Genomic DNA, 16,630 nt, shown 5'->3' with positions numbered 1-16,630 from the left:
ACATTCCATTGTATTCCTTTTTTTAATAAGCAGAGAAATGCAAATTTTGTTTTGTTGTGATTTTATGTGATTACAACTGTTTTATACTGCACAGAATATATTTTTGAGTTGTTTCAACTTCTAGCCATGATTGTGCTGATTTCACAGAGCTGCGGGACTTTTTTGCAGTGAAATACACGGCCACAGTGAGTAAAATGTTAAAAAAGAGGACTTGGGGTTCAGAGGATTTAAAAAAGGGTCATACTTCTTTAAAAGAAGCCCCGCCCTCTCTGTATTCGCATGCGCAGTGGAGTCTTGAGTCACGTGGCAGCGTGTTTCCGTCTGCTGGCAGCAGCTTCAATCCGGTGAGTTTGTGTTCAGTGTTTTCAGGGTGTTTTCAACAGACAGAAGCTCACACTCTAAGCATTCATGTCTGAGAGACTTCGGACAGCGAAGTGTGACAGAAAAATATCTGACTGCGGCTGTTAGGAGACTCGACTCGACGAGCGCTGCGCCCGCAGGAAGCGTCCCATTCAGCTTCAACTTTGTGTTAAAACATTTATCACACACACGTATTTTCAGTTTCCTCACAGCCCCAAAGTAAAGTTAATCACTGAATACCTCGCAGCATTAATCCTGTTTCAGTTCAATGTGCAACAAAAGGTTTTGACTATTTAGGAAATAGACAAATATTCTGCTTTAAAGGGAAATAAAACAGCCCACGTCCTGTTGTTGTTGCCAGAATTTTCCATTTCAAGTGCCCGATTGGTGGCGAAACGTAATGTCTTAATCTGTTTTATAACTACACCATCACTCAAGGTGGGTGAAGTTCAATATTATTAGTGATTACAAGCGGGTCCAGGGCATTTATATATATATATATATATATATATATATATATATATATATATATATATACACACACACACACAAACAACCTGTCTTTTGTGCATTATAACACAGTTTTAATGACATAAATCATATAAATAGGGAAAACACAGGTTTATTTTTTTTGATAAATTATTATTGTTTTAATTGGACTATAATTGTATCTTTATATACAACACTTTCCCAAGTGCTCACAAGTGTCCCGAATGTTGGGGAAAAAAGGGCGTCTCCACATACATATTGAATTATTTGTATTTTTACAACCTCTTCTGTCCTCTCCTCTCAGCTCTGTGTAATCAGATCTTCAGTGAATATTTGTCACATGGCCGTTCGTCCCAGCAGAATCAATCATGGCTTCACAGTGTTGCTGAGGGGCGCAGAATTTAACGTTTTAACAGGATCTAGTTATTTCAAACGGTTTATTTTTGGTGACGTTTTAAATGTGACATGTAGATAATAAGCACTATTAACTGATTTTGACACAATTTTAACCTTTGCTTTGCCTGTGATGATAATGCCTGTTTTTATAGTTTAATTTAAAAAGTTTTTCATTTTTGATTGGCTGATTGTATTCGTACATACTTTACCTCATTATTTTTCAATAGCTGGCAGGCATTAAACTGATGCTCAGCTTGTGTCCATATGTTTTTTACTTTCAGCTTGTATTTACTGCAGCTGCAGAGGCCTTCAGGGTTCTTTATAGTCTTACAGCACATCTGAGACGATAAAATCAGATCTAATTAATTTCCGCTGAATGTAACTTTATGTCAAGTCTCTTTATCACCTTCTCAATCTCCTGTATGGATCAAACAGTAACGTCAAGCTGTTTTTCTTGTTAGTTTATGTGAACAGCAGCTGAACAAACACAGCACAGAGCTGATGACTTTCATACACACAGGCGGTGCTTAACATTATGATTGATGAGAAATAATTGATGAATGTGCTGCTATTCGCTTTATACCACATACTGCCATTCATCACTGAGTCACTGCAGACTAATCAAGAAATGACCCAGAAATCCGCTCCCCTGCGCGGTGTTGTCATCTAAATCATGTGCACACGAGCCGAGGATTAGCTCTGGGTTAATTTGATTCTGACTGTAAATTATTTTCATGTCATGAATTAGAAATTGCTCAATAATTACTTGAATTGTTAAAAAATCTTTTTTTGGACACTGTGACGGTCCAGCTAAAGGTCTTACAGCACAGAGTGACCTGACTATAGTTTTTGAAGCTCCATCCTCCTGTCTCAGCAAGACTGTGCACAATAAATAAAACATGTAAATTATCCTTCTTCTTAAGCCTCTGAACCCCACATATTAAACATACGTTTTCTTTAAACAATTGCCAAAAATACACTGTTTATCCTTGAAAGAAACTATATAAACAGGCATTATTGTTGAAATTAGAATTTTCCGACAGTCCTTGAAGGGATCATAGGTTCTGAAAGTCTCCATCAGAAAAAAATATACAAAAGAAAGCTTAAAATGTTTATCTCTGTGCTAACTTTATTCTACATGTCTCATTTAAAATGTCGCCAAAAATAAACCCTTTGGAAAAACTAGATCCTGTTCAAAACATTACATTCTGCTCCTCAGCGACACTGTGAAGCCATGATTGATTCTGCTGAGACGAACGTTCACGTGACAAATATTCACCAAAAATCCGACAGAACTGCAGGCTGTTTACACAGAGCAGAGAGGAGAGGACAGGAGAGGCTGCAAGTAGAGGTTGTAAAAATGCAAATAGTTCATGGAGACTATTTGCATTTTAAGTAGTCTGATATAAGTCAGGCTTAAATAGTCTGTGGAGCCCCAATTTTTTTCCCAATATTTGTGACACTTGGAAAAGTGTTATATATATATATATATATATATATATATATATATATATATATATATATAATTATTCCAATTAAAAAGAAATATCAGAGAAATTCCTTTTTTCTACCTTTCACCATTCACCTTTATTTTTTTATAATTTAACTTAAGGACATTTTTAAGTATTTGTCACTTCAAGCCATGATTAGGCTGTTTCTGTAGAAGTGCATGACTTGTATATTGCAGTGAAATACAAAGCCAAAAAAAAGCAAAAAACGTCCTGAAAGGGTTTGTGGTTCAGAGGGTTAAAGGGAAAATTCACCATCTTTTTTGTGGATGTCTCGACCTTTCTCTCAGCCACATTTGTGGCTGAATAACGGAGTCAGCCAAAACAGTGTAAATGTATTCCCATCCATGACATCCTCTTCACTAATATTTTGGGATGCTGGTTTTCACAATGCTGCAACAAATCCTTAAATCTAACTTGGACCGTCATAGTCCTCATATGAAAGTGTTAATAAAATATGCCAGTGTCGACCCGGTTGTATTATTTTCAAGGCTAATTAGAAGAGACTGTGCATTGTGGCAGTGATGTAGAAAATCACTTGTTATTCTGGACGAAGCTCTGGCCTGTGAGGTAATCACGAGTATTTACAGTCTGCCCTGTTGCCTGAGGGCGCCACATCATAATGAGTCGACATTAGTAATTCAACACCGCTCATGCATGTGGAAAAAAAATGAAGGGTTGCAGAGCCGAGTGTCGCTATAATTCACAGTGAAATGTTGTGCTCACTGTTTTAAGATTGGCTCAGCCTGTGCCATGTAAGCAGGTCGCATAAACTCTGAACAGTCTGCTGGATCGGATCAAAACACAAAGTGGATGATGCTGCTATCAGCTGTTTTGGAGGGGGGTGAGGACTGGGGAGGTGGTGCAGATGGATGGGTGGGTTGATTCATGCTACACATTTTAATTAACTAATAGCTAATAAGTAAGATAAACATCAAGATGATTGTTAATGTTCTTTGAATAAAGTTACGTCTTAGTGATGCAGCTTAAAAAACAGTCGTCTTAAGTCATTTCCTCCACAATTTAGTGGAATCTGTAACATATGTAATGTAATTATTTCCTATTCTGTGTGTATTTTGTATATACTCTTATTTCATGGAAGTTTGTCTTGCAACTCCCAATGCTACAATGAAACAAATAAATCTCTCTCTATATATAAGTCCTGCAGCTCTCTGGAATCAGCACAATCATGGCAAGAAGTGGGAACAACTCAAAAATGTATTTTGTGCAGATTTACACAGTTACGACATAAGTGATGAAAAATGTTGAATTTTTCCGATTTTTCTCTGCTCTGTGTAAACAGATTTTCAGTGAATATTTGTCACGTGACCGTTCGTCTCAGCAGAATCAATCATGGCTTCACAGTGTCGCTGAGGAGCAGAATTCAATGTTTTTAACCAGATCTGGTTATTCCAAACAGTTTATTTTTTTGACATCATGTAGAATAAAGTTATTTTGACAGAAATATCATAATTTTAAGCTTGGTTTTGGTTACAAGAACTACCTTATCCTATGATCCCTTCAAGGACTGTAAGAAAGTTAAAATCTGACGATAATGCCTGTTTTTACAGTTGGTCTTTCTGTCAAATATCTTTATATTTATGTATTATTAGATACAAGTGAATATAATCAATAATTCATTGTTAGCCGCTCAGTATTATGGAAGGGGAAACACTTCCAGTTTTTAATCAGAGCATTTTTAACTGCTGTTGTCCTTCTACAGGTGTGGAGGATGAGCTCAGGCAATGGGACCAGGCGGAAGGTTGGCAAGCTGAAGCATTTCAACAACATGGTGGCGTTTGACGCCGAGACACTGACTGAGATTCATGGCCTCTTCAGTAAAGTTAGAACCTATGTGAAACCTTCCAACGGGGAGTGGTGCATCCCCGACCCAAACGTCGCCCTCAGACACTCTGCGGAGCAACACGGCCGGCTGCAGGCCCTGAAGGCATCGCTGAATGATGTAAAGAACCAGCTCAGTGACAAGAACGTCCAGGTCTGGCATCAGCACACCAACTCCACCAATCGAGCCGGGAAGGTGATCGCCACCGTGCGGTCCGCTGCAAACGCAGAGATCTGCACTCAGGCCTGGTGCAAGTTCTCTGAGATCCTGGGAACCTTTAACCTTCTTCCAGAGGAGGCGCTTCAGAATGGAGAACTCAACACAGTCCACCTGTGTGAAGCTCCAGGGGCCTTCATAACCGCTCTGAACCACTACATCAAAACCAGCGAGTCCACACGCTACTGCGACTGGAGCTGGGCCGCCAACACTCTCAACCCATACCACGAGGCTAACGGTGGCAGCACGACCATCGCAGATGATCGTTTGATCGCCAACACGCTGCCCTGGTGGTTTTTTGGCTCGGACAACACGGGCAACATCATGATCCAGAAACATTTGCTGGAGCTGCAGGCGTTCGTGGCGAACATGCGTAGAGTTGATTTGGTGACGGCGGATGGCAGTTTTGACTGTCAGGAGAACCCAGATGAGCAGGAGGCGCTGGTGGCGTCGCTGCATTACTGCGAGGTCACCGCTGCACTGCTGCTGCTGAGCCCCGGCGGCTCCTTCGTGCTGAAGATGTTCACCCTGTATGAACACTCCTCCGTCTGCCTCCTCTACCTGCTGAACTGCTGCTTCAGCTCGGTGAATGTCTTCAAACCAGCCACCAGCAAATCAGGAAACTCTGAGGTTTATGTCGTGTGTCTGAACTTTGACAGTAAAGAGGCTTTGAGGCCGCTGCTCTCCAAACTGATACGTAACTACGGACCACATCTGGCCGACCGAGAGGCACTTTTCCCGAACTCACTTATCCCAGAGTCGTTCCTGAAACAGCACGAAGAAGTGTGCTCGTACTTCCACACGCTGCAGGTGGAGACGATCACAGAAAACCTGCGACTGTTTGAAGGAATGAGCAGCGAGCAGAGGCAGCGGCTCGACCTCATCAGGGACTGCACGGCTCAGGAATACCTGCATCGCTTCCAGGTAGGATGCCTGCACACACCAGGAACTTGCCATATATATATATATATATATGTGTGTTACAGAGCTTTTGATCATATCACATGGTCTTCATCTGCAGATGGAGTTTGCCCAGTTGTTGTGGAATTGTAGATTTTCACATTACCTTTTTTCCTGAGCTTTGAAAGTGGTAATCCTTTACTGGTGCAATTTATACCAAGTCAGTGTAATACTACTGGTTGCAGAAAAGCAGCAAAATAAACCATTACAGTTTTAATAAAGAAGTCAAGTAATTAGAGCTGGGCCATTAACTAGGACTTGAGGAAACTGCGATGGGTATATTTATTTATTTCCTGTCATTATATAGACCAAATGATTAATTCATGAATTGAGAAAATCATTTGCAGATTGCTTGATAATGAAAATAATGGTTAATTGCAGCCCTAAGGACAATAATTAGCCTTTTCCCATCAATCTGTGAGCAACTGTGATCTGATTTAATGCTGCACAGAGCGTGAGTCAGCTGAAGTCAAAGTAGTTGGTCACCTCACTGAAAAGTTGGAGGTGTGCAGCCCCTCATATCGCTGCATTACTCCCTGCAGTATTTCAAACTAATCCACCATCAAAAGATGACCTTGTCTTGATTTGTAGCATGTTTGATGAACAGCAGGGATCTGTATCTTGCTCACTGACAAACACTTTGCATTTCCTGTGACAACTTGTTTCGATAGGGAAATGCTTCTAACCCTCTGAACCCCTACAAGCCCTTTCAAGGTGTTTTTGCTCTTTTTACATTTTACTGACTGTGGCCTTGTATTTCACTGCAATATATAAGTCCTGCAGCTCTGTGGAATCAACACAATCATGTAGAATAATAGATTTTGCAAGAAATACCACAATTTTTTAAAGCTTGGTTTTGGTCACTTTTTCCAACGGAAACTTTAAGAGGTGATGATCCATTCAAGGACTGTCGGAAACTTCAAATTCTGATGATAATGCCTGTTTATAAAGTGTTAATACTTTTTATTTGTACTTGTTTATTTGCTAATACCTCTTATATTTCTATTATATATATATATATATTTTTTGCTGCTCCACTTTGCTGCTGTAATACTTGAAATTTTAATTTTAATCTTTCACATTTTCTTTCTGATAGTGTTCAGAGGGTACACTGAAGCTGCAGCAGCAGGAGATGTTTGGTTTGCATAAGCAGTAATATAATATAGCATTTTTTCAGGGAATGTGGCCACAGTTACCCAGTTCCTAATACAGCAAATATACGAATGCTACAACTTTCATCACTGGGCGATCATCAGTGTGTTACCTCATTCAGCAATAGAGTAACTTAACAAACATGGATCTAAATGAAACCTATAGAATATTATTTTAGGAGACCTTTCATCTACATTGGCACCAAAATGAAGCTTTTGGGTTTCAAAGTCAGTCAAATTTTAAGTTCTTATAAATGTATTTTCCTAATAAGAAATACGGCCAAAACTACTGCACTGCAGTGTAAAGTCTTCATGGGTGTTAAAAAATCCTTAACTGACTTGAACAGATTTAACACAACTAAACCCAAACCTCAAAGAAAACAAGACCTGAACAGATCAGAAGTTCAGAAGTAGCATCCATGTAAAACCCTCTGCTCCATTTTAACGTCTTCAGTAGATAGAAAGCCTCTGATTAAAAATTAATTAGCCTTTAATCAGTACATTATAGATATTAATTGCTTGGTTCGTACAGTAATGGAAGTATAATGTATTAATAAGTGGCGTTCAGTAAAAGCTTTCAAAAGGTCTAAAACTGAACTTGATGGGCTGTCTCTGTGTGCAGGTGAGCTTCCTTCAGCGGAGCCGATGGATCTCTCGTAACACGGTGAGTCCCGCCTGTTGCAGCGTCTCAGCGGGACGACCCCTGGGACAGAAGAAGCAAACAGGCTCCTTCAACGAGCGCAGGGAGTTGCAGACCCTGAGCTGGAGGGAGCGCATCGAGAGAGGTTGCCATGCCACCTGGGTGCAGAGACACCGGGCTGAGGCCGGAGGGACCGGCTGCGTGCTGGAAGGACCCCTGTCCGAGTGTCACATGGACTCATGGTATGTTATCGTCGGGGCTGCACTGCCTGCGGTCAGAAACTCTCCGTTCTGTGAAGGAGAGTTGTTAAACCACTTGAATGAAGCCCTGATGGACTCAGCAGTGGACTGGACTCGTACACCTCCCTGTGAGTCCTGTCTTGTGGTTTGCTCGGCCTCTATCTTGTCGGATGTTGCACGTCTTTGTGCAGCTGACAGTGATGGGAACAAAAAGCAGAGGCAGTGTCTGGTGTTTGGCAGCGGCTCAGTGTGGGGCGGCTGTGAAAGCCAACTGAAGGATTTAGTCTTAACGTTTTCTGCAGAGCCTTTAGCTCCTGAAAGAGGCTGCATCACGCTGCACGACGGGGAGCCGCTGTACCAGCAGCAGCTCTTGGGCTGTGTTGTGTTTTCCCTGCAGACCCTGAGCTCAGGGGACGCCCTGCTGCTGCCTGTGTTTTCTGCCCTCACCCGTGTCACAGCAGCTGTTGTGCTCTGCCTGCATGTGTGTTTTCACTCGGTCACGTTCAGGTGTCCGTCCCCTTCAGGCGTAGTCGGGGCGCTGCTTGTGTGTGCGGGCTTCTGCCCCGAAGCTGCCGCACGAATACTCCCTGTTCTCACTGACGTCCATCAGCTGTTCAGAGGAGAGGAGGCTAAAAATCTGCCGTCTGGGTGTGACAGCCAGGTGCTGCAGTTTGTTCCCATGGAGGAACTGCTCACAGGAGGACTGACTGAGTTCCTGCGGACCATGAACGCTGAAATCATCCAACAGAAGCTGCATTTACTCATGAAACCACAGTGCTCTTCAGTACGCTGTGACTCCAGGGTCGTTATGTAACACTTTATTCTTGTTGAATCAGCAGGCTGCTTGATAACACTGGATCGTTTTTTTGTATACTGATATTAAAAGAGTACTCCACTGATTCAGAATTGCACAGATCTGACACTGTCTATCTTACAATGGACAGCTTTTTAAAGGTTGTTTTTTATTTTACTCCACGCTTTTTTTTACCAAAACCAGGCCCTAATGACAAGGACTTAAGTGACATCACTTTTCATTAATTTATAAGATTTTACCCCTGTAGAGCTCTCAGATTAATGAATATGAAGATAAAAACATAAAAAACAAAAAAGGCATTGTTGTAAAAACAAAATTAGAGCCCATTACAGTCCGACTGATAACCTCTCATTGTTTTTTGTCATTTTAATTTGTAATAATTTTAACATAATAACCAACTCCAAAAAACAATTGATGATACAGCTATGATATACATACAATAACCAACAAAAACAAGCAAACCATGCTGTGTTTATCCCGTCTTTCTATTTGGCGATAAGAAACAAGATCAGTTTACGACAAGTGCAGATTAGAGCCTGGCGGATATCGATATTAGTTGAATAAAAAATAGACTTTAGAAAAGGGTAATTTGGAATAAAATATATCCAGTTACTATGAATGAATGAGTTGAGTTTTAATATTTCCACCAACAATTATTTCACAAATTGTTGATTTATTATATTTTACGCAATGTATTTATTTCATAATGCCCTTTATTTTACTTGTTGTTTTAGAAAAATAAGCTTCTCTGTGCCATTGAAACAATTACTAAAGTACATATACATTGATATATGTATCTCATATACATATAATCAGCCAATGTCATACCAATGTATCAGCTGGGCTTTGATGCAGAAGTTCAACCTGTAAACCTCACCACGAAGGTTTAAAAAAACATTTTTGTTCATATTTTACTAAGTGTGCTACACACAAAGTTACTAAAGTTGCATCTGATGATTGCTTTCATTGTCGATAAATCTCTCAATGAATCAAATTTTGACCTTTTTGTTCCCCTTTAAAACATGTCTCTGATTAATCCTTAATCAAAAAGATTTGTGATTAATTTAATAGTCGACAACTATAATGTATTAATCTCTGCTGTTCTACTTTTGAAAACCTCCAGGCAGGCGAGAACAACACTGTCTGACGATGCAAACTTTGCAGTGCATGAAAATGCAAATTACTTTCAGCACTTGATCATGTGTGACTGAACTCACTGAGGATTTTAGGGAGTTGGATAAACAAGCGTCCGACCCTGAGCACCAAACCTCCTGTCAGTCACAGATGGTTTGTGTTGAAATCCACATCACAGAGACCCGCGAGTGTTACCCTGAAGTGCCTGTTGTGTTTTACACATTATTTCATCCCAGGATGTTGGGGATCTTTATGCAGCTTAAAGGCAACTAAATGTTTAACAATTCATTTCTCTATTTAGTGTCCAGAGATAAAGACTTTTTTTCTGCGTGCACTAAGGTGTTTTATGCTGCATGAGCTACTCACTAAGAAACTGTTGGGAAAGGAGCAAATGAATTTGCTTATTTTGTAGTTATTATTGTAGTTATTTTATTTTTCTGGTTTATATTATCAGTGCAATGTAACTGAGGAGTTTATTTTCTTACAAAAACAATAAAAATGTGCACTAACAAATGACCTGAGATGTAAGTTTTCTATTCCCTGAGACACGTGAACATCTACATATTTATGTTCTGATTTCTGATCATTCAGAAGAAATTCAGTAATTTCACAAGAAGCTATCTTGTGATTTTGTCCTTATTTCTGTTAAGCACAAAAGGAAAACATCTGCAGATACAAAACTGTATTTCCTCTGCTTTCTATTAGTGCTGTCAGGCTGTAATGTTCATCACACACTGAGAAACACAACTGAAGGATGGTTAAAAACTCAAGTGCAGACTTTAGTGTTCGTAGATCCTCAGCAGATGCATTTCTCATGCAGCTGCACCAGAGAAAACTTTTAGAGATCCAACTACATTTTAAAGCAGTTTTAGGGATTCTGAGCGCTGCTGGGCCGAAAATGTGTTACTCCTGACACAGAGGGGGAGATTAATCTATTTTATGTCGGTCGTCTGAGGACAGGTCAGACTGTCAGGCTCAGCCCCATGTTGTCAGATTTACTCAGATTGTGTGATTATATAACAGAGCTGCCCGATGATGGCAAAAATCATAATTTGTGTACATGTATTTATTTAACAAAATAAAATAAAAAATAAATGTTAAAATAAAGGATAAATAAAATAATGCATAAAGATATTTCAATTTAAATATGTATATTTAAAAAATTGTAATGGAAAGACTTTCTCCCTGAGGTTTCACATAAATAAATTTGATGAAATATGGCAGAAATGGATGCTGTATATTTCCCCAAAATGCCCTTATTTTGCAGTATGAAAAGTTCATTCATTCATTAACTTTAACTGCAGTCGGGTCGCGGGGGGCTGGAGCCTATCCCAGCTGACATTGGGAGAGAGGCGGGGTACACCCTGGACAGATCGCCAGACTATCACAGGGCTGACACATAGAGACAGACAATCACACTCTCATTCCCTACGGGCAATTTAGAGTCACCAATTAAACCTTAAACCTAAGTGCATGTTTTTGGACTGTGGGAGGAAGCCAGAGTACCCGGTGAGAACCCACGCTGACACGGGGAGAACATGCAAACTCCACACAGAAGAAAGTTTCATAGTATATATGTGTGGGTATGATTACATATTTTTTTTTTTTTTTTTTTTTTTTTTTTTAAATCCTCTTTAAAACAAAAAAAAACCCCATGTTCATATTTTTTATTGTAAAAAGGTGAATAAAATAAAGAATTTAAAAAAATAAATAATAAAACAAATAATAGTTGGCTCACAATAACTAAAGATTAACTATGCTGTAACATTTGCATGCTACTAAACATACAGTAAATTCAAAAGTTTGAAAACTATATTCTACATATTTGGGTCAGTAAATCTGTGAAACAGTAAGGTGCAAAAATGGTTTTATTTTTTTATTGAAACAGAATAAGGCACAATAATTGTTTTATTTATTTTATTGAAACAGAACAAGGCATAATAACTGTTTATTTTATTATCTTGTCAGCCAAATCGTAGCTGAATATAAAATTTGATTAATTGCCCAGTGCTATTTGAACATTGGAGTGTTTTAGCAAAGACTTTATATGATGATCCTAATAATAAGATGTTTTTTCAAAATAAGATGTTTTTTATGGTTCTACCAGGTTTGAAAAAAACTGTAGTATGTTAATTGGGTAAAGTGGATTTCAGTATGAGCTTGTTACTGTTACTGTGATAAATCTGGAGCCTGTATGGAGTGGCTGTAGACATACAGCACGCTGGCACAGCCTGATGTTTGCTACTGTACTGAAACGTATGGTGGTCATCACTCAGATTGACTCTGAGTTGAGCCTCTACCCGAGTGCTTGCCAAGGATTATGGCACAAGAAGAAGTGATTATATTCTGTGCATCTGTTAATGTGAGATAACTGTTGTCACCGTCTTATACTGCAGTCGTATCTCAGCTGCTTTACTTTGTGTTCGGTCGATGTTTAATTAGCACAGCGCCTGCAGACGGAGCTTGCATGTCGATTAAACAGGGATTCCTCAGCAGCTGTAAATGAGGAGAAGAAGCTGCGCTGAATCTCCTGCAGCATGCCTTCGTCTCCGGCACCTGCTAATGAAAAACTGACCAGATGTTAAGATGGAGGTGATCCCCCCTGAAGTAGGTTCTTTCAGAGTTCACAGACAGAACTCTGTTTGTGTCTCTGTGTGTTTTAACTGACCAGGAATTATATAAACTACTACAGCAGCAACAACAACAACAGCAGCAAGATAACTGCATAACCCTGGCTTCCACATTTATTTTCTCTTCTCTTTTAATTTTGCCGTGTTTAGGATGAACCAGGGAGGATGGGCCAACTTTGAATGATGAGTTCACAAACCACAATGGACAAATCCTACTGACTGTGCCTTTAAATTAACTTTAAATTAATTTTTGCAGGTTTTCTTCTGTAGTGTGATGAATTTTAAGGCTATAGAGAAGATCTGAGGAATCCGTTGGTATCCACAAGTCTCCTCACATACATGCCTGCTTCATGATGATAAAATAAAGTTTAAGGCAAAAACCACATAGTTTTTCTCATGCATTATTTCTGTCAAAATATTGCATATGAATATTTCTGCATACTAGGGTCACTAAACAGCCTGTGAATTGCGTAAATTGTGAATCACTGAAAAGCTGAGACTCTTGTAGATTCAATTAGCCCAATTGTATTCATATGTGATTATGTTTTTCCCTGTAGTAGTCATTGCATTGCAGTGAGAGCATTTCTTGAAACTTACTCACTATATAAAATGACCTGCTGTGACCTCTAGGATAATCACAGCCTCATGAAACATTACAACCACAAACTAGAGACCTAGAACATTCAGAGGATGTGTTTTCCTTCCCTAGCTATACTGACAATAAGAGGGTTTCTCAGCAGTTTGAAGAACAGAAGTGCATGGGAGCATGGACTTCAGAAAGCCAAACATTAATGTTCTGAACCCTTATACACCTTAATAGGTTTACTTAATTGATTCATTATGTCATTATTATTAGAGATTAATGGAAAGAATAACTTGACACACTGTGTTGCCCTGCTATCTCCCCCTAAAAACCTAATTCTCAATAAAAAAAAAAAGGGGGCATAATGATAAGGGATTTGCAACATAAAACACAATATAAACTCTCAGTTTGTAGGCCAGAAGACAGACAACTTTAATTTGTTTTGGTTTTCCGTCCGGATATAAGTTAGTATTTTGGGTCAACCCCTAACAAACACCCTTATCACACAAAACTCTTTCATTTGTTATTTTAATGCCTCCAGAGTTTCTGATGTCGTTTTGAGGATTACAGTTGAAAACTGGATCACAGAAAATCATATTCCACTAATCTCTCTCTCTCTGTTTGTCTGATGCAACACCAACCGCACAAACAACCTTTTAGATCAGACAGATTAATACAAATTGATAAATAACTCGTTCTTTATTTGCAAAACAGAAACAGAAAGCAAATAAACATTGTGCACAGCAAATCTCAGTGAAAAATCACTGTTTGTGTGTGAGAGACAGAGAGTGAGTGTGTGTGATTGAGTCAAGTGATTGGGCCGTATTGTGTCCCAAGAATATAATCTGTCCCCTTGTGTGCAATATTCCCCTGTGTCATCACTCTGTGTACCGACTACAATCCAATCTGTGTGGATGAAGTAATCAGACGGTGAACTTTTGAACTGCGCTCCGAACTCAGTATAAAAGGTGTGTGGGTGCGATGAGGTGTCAGTAGGCCACTCTGTATCCATTCAGACAGGAAACCACACTGTCAAAGCAGGATTATGCAAGAATTGGTATTTTTTTAATGATTTGGCACTCCTAAAGGTTCAGAGTACAACTAACTTTTACACCACTGGTCCAAATCTTCTATGCATAGCCATGATTGAACCAAACTCCATTCAGAAAACAAGCATTAGAAGGTTTTTCAGCATCCTTTGACCTGTTTATTGCCATTAACCCTCCGAACTCCAAGCTGTTTCAGCCTTTTTGCATTTTTGCAATCTCTCCTGTCCTCTGCAGTCTACAGGTCTGTCTGATTTTCAGTGAATATTTGTCACGTGACCGTTCGTCTCAGCAGATGAATACACGTCACAATTTTAGGCTTCGTTTTGGTTACTTTTTCTAATGGAAACTTTCTGAACCTATGATCTGTGATCTATGATCAAGTTCTAAATTTGACGATAATGCCTGTTTTCACATTTTTTTTATGTGAAAAACAATGTTTCTTTGGCAGTCCTTTAAAGAAAACACACAAGTTTCAATCCCAGCGGGCAGTGAATATTTGTCACGTTACAAATGAAACAACGAACAAAGTGACTATGACAGAAATATCACAATTTTAAGCTTAGTTTTGGTTACTTTCTCTAACGGAAAATTTCGTGAACTATGATCCGTTCAGAGACTGTTGGAAAGTTCAGATTTTGATGACGCTGCTGTTTTTTTTGTTTGTTTTTTTACAGTTTCTTTCTGCGATAAACAGTGTATTTTTGGCAATGTTTTGAACAAAACATATGTTTAAATCCAGTGGGGTTCAGAGGGTTAAAAACATTTTGAGTATTTACTGCTGTAGTAGTAGCAGGAGAAGACCGAGCTGTGTGCATCTCCAGATGATGTTATGAACCAAGACGCAGCGTTTGGTTTTCTAACACATCTGGGACTTCCACAACAGGTACAAAGCAGGATTAACGGTTATTTTAGCATTGTTTACACTGCCGATGCTCCAGGATATCAGTCCTGGCAGCATGATTGACTGAGCTAGCTAACTGATAGCAGCTACAGTTAAGCATTAATTTAGCAACAAGCAAAGGTTTCTGTTACTCCATAAGGAAATATCCAGTTTCACGAAAATCTGTGACATGTGTGATAAGATAAGATGAGATAAGATATGACTTTATTTATCCTGCAGTGGAGAAATTGACTTGTCACAGCAGCTCAAGATACAGACATATAGACTCCATCCATTCTGGTGAGTCCTTATCAATCTTTAAGAAGAGACTGAAGACCAACTCTTTACTGAAAACCTTCACACTTGATCTACACAGATGACGACGACAAGTATTGCACTTACCGCACTCGCGACCTATAAAAGCACTTGCATCCCAGTGGACATATATAGACATATACATACATTCTATACACTTTATATACATACATTTCTCTTTGGAATACATTAGTAATATATATTTTTGTGTTTGTTTGTTTTCCTGAGAGTACTTTATTGAGTCAGATATTGCACATTGGAGAAAAAATATTTTGGCAGTTTTAATAAGTTATTAGTTTGTTGCATGTAGTAGAACATCAATGAATAAATACATTTAAATATATACAGAGGTATATCGAAAATACTAGAACCTTCTGCTCCTCCTCGGCCTCAGCGCCGCTTTTGACATCATCGACTACTCCATCCTCCTCAGTCATCTGCAATCATGCATTGGCATCACTGGCTCAGCACTCTCCTGGTTTAAGTCCTACCTCTCTGACAGATTTCACTACATCTCCATCAATAACTGCAAATCCCATATCATCCGTCATACATGGTGTCCCCCAAGGCTCGGTGCTTGGTCCCCTCCTATTCATCCCTTACATGCTACCCCTCTGTCACATCATACGCCATCATGTACTACAATTTCATTGCTATGCAGACGATACCCAACTCTACCTCTCCACAAAAAACCATCACTCACGCTCACCATCACAAACTGCCTCACTGACATAAAAACCTGGATGAACAGCAACTTTCTCAAACTCAACTGCAACAAATCAGAAATCATCGTCATTGGCCCCAAATCCCGCCTCCCGAATTCCCAGGACTTCTCACTGAACATCGATGGACACACAGTCGCCCCCTCCTCGGCGTCACCATGGATCCAACTCTCTCCTTCAAATCACACATCAAGAACATCACCAAAACATCCTTCTTCCACCTCCGCAACATCTCACGTCTTCGTCCAATCCTGTCCTCCTCTGCTGCTGAAACACTAATTCATGCTTTCATAACCTCCAGACTGGACTATTGCAACAGCATTCTCTATGGCCTCCCCTCCACCAACCTTCAAAAACTACAATATGTCCAAAACTCAGCTGCCCAATTGCTCACCCACTCCTGCTCCAGAGAACACATCACGCCCATCCTTCAGCACCTTCACTGGCTCCCTATCCAGCACAGAATCCAATTCAAGATCCTGCTCATCACCTACATAGCCCTCAATAACCTTGCTCCCCCATACCTCACAGTTCTGCTCCAACGCCACTCCCCCATCCGCAACCTCAGATCTTCAGACGTCAACCTACTGACCCCCAACATCAGGACCAAGCACCGCACCGTTGGCGACAAAGCCGTCTCCACTGCTGCCACAACCCTCTGGAACTCCCTCCCATCTGCAATTCCGACTCCCTCCACTGCT

At 39.8% G+C, this 16,630-nt stretch overlaps 1 protein-coding gene across 1 annotated transcript; it reads left to right on the top strand.

Moving 5' to 3' along the window:
- Nucleotides 1-297: 297 nt before the first annotated feature.
- Nucleotides 298-9,956, top strand: cmtr2 (cap methyltransferase 2). The gene is made up of 3 exons (XM_059359814.1): nt 298-344; nt 4,477-5,736; nt 7,546-9,956. The coding sequence occupies exons 2-3, from the start codon at nt 4,486-4,488 to the stop codon at nt 8,614-8,616; spliced, it is 2,322 nt and encodes a 773-aa protein (XP_059215797.1). The 5' UTR covers nt 298-344; nt 4,477-4,485; the 3' UTR covers nt 8,617-9,956.
- Nucleotides 9,957-16,630: the final 6,674 nt, after the last annotated feature.

The sequence above is a fragment of the Centropristis striata genome, chromosome 2 (assembly GCF_030273125.1).
Source record: "Centropristis striata isolate RG_2023a ecotype Rhode Island chromosome 2, C.striata_1.0, whole genome shotgun sequence".
NCBI lineage: Eukaryota > Metazoa > Chordata > Actinopteri > Perciformes > Serranidae > Centropristis > Centropristis striata.
The sequence above is the reverse complement of the archived record's forward strand: the minus strand, read 5'-3'. Positions and strand labels throughout refer to the sequence as shown.

Coding starts and splice junctions, on each gene's coding strand:
- cmtr2 (XM_059359814.1), top strand. CDS start 4,486: ATGAGCTCAGGCAATGGGACCAGGCGGAAGGTTGGCAAGCTGAAGCAT. Junction 5,737..7,545: donor AATACCTGCATCGCTTCCAG/GTAGGATGCCTG, acceptor CTCTGTGTGCAG/GTGAGCTTCCTTCAGCGGAG.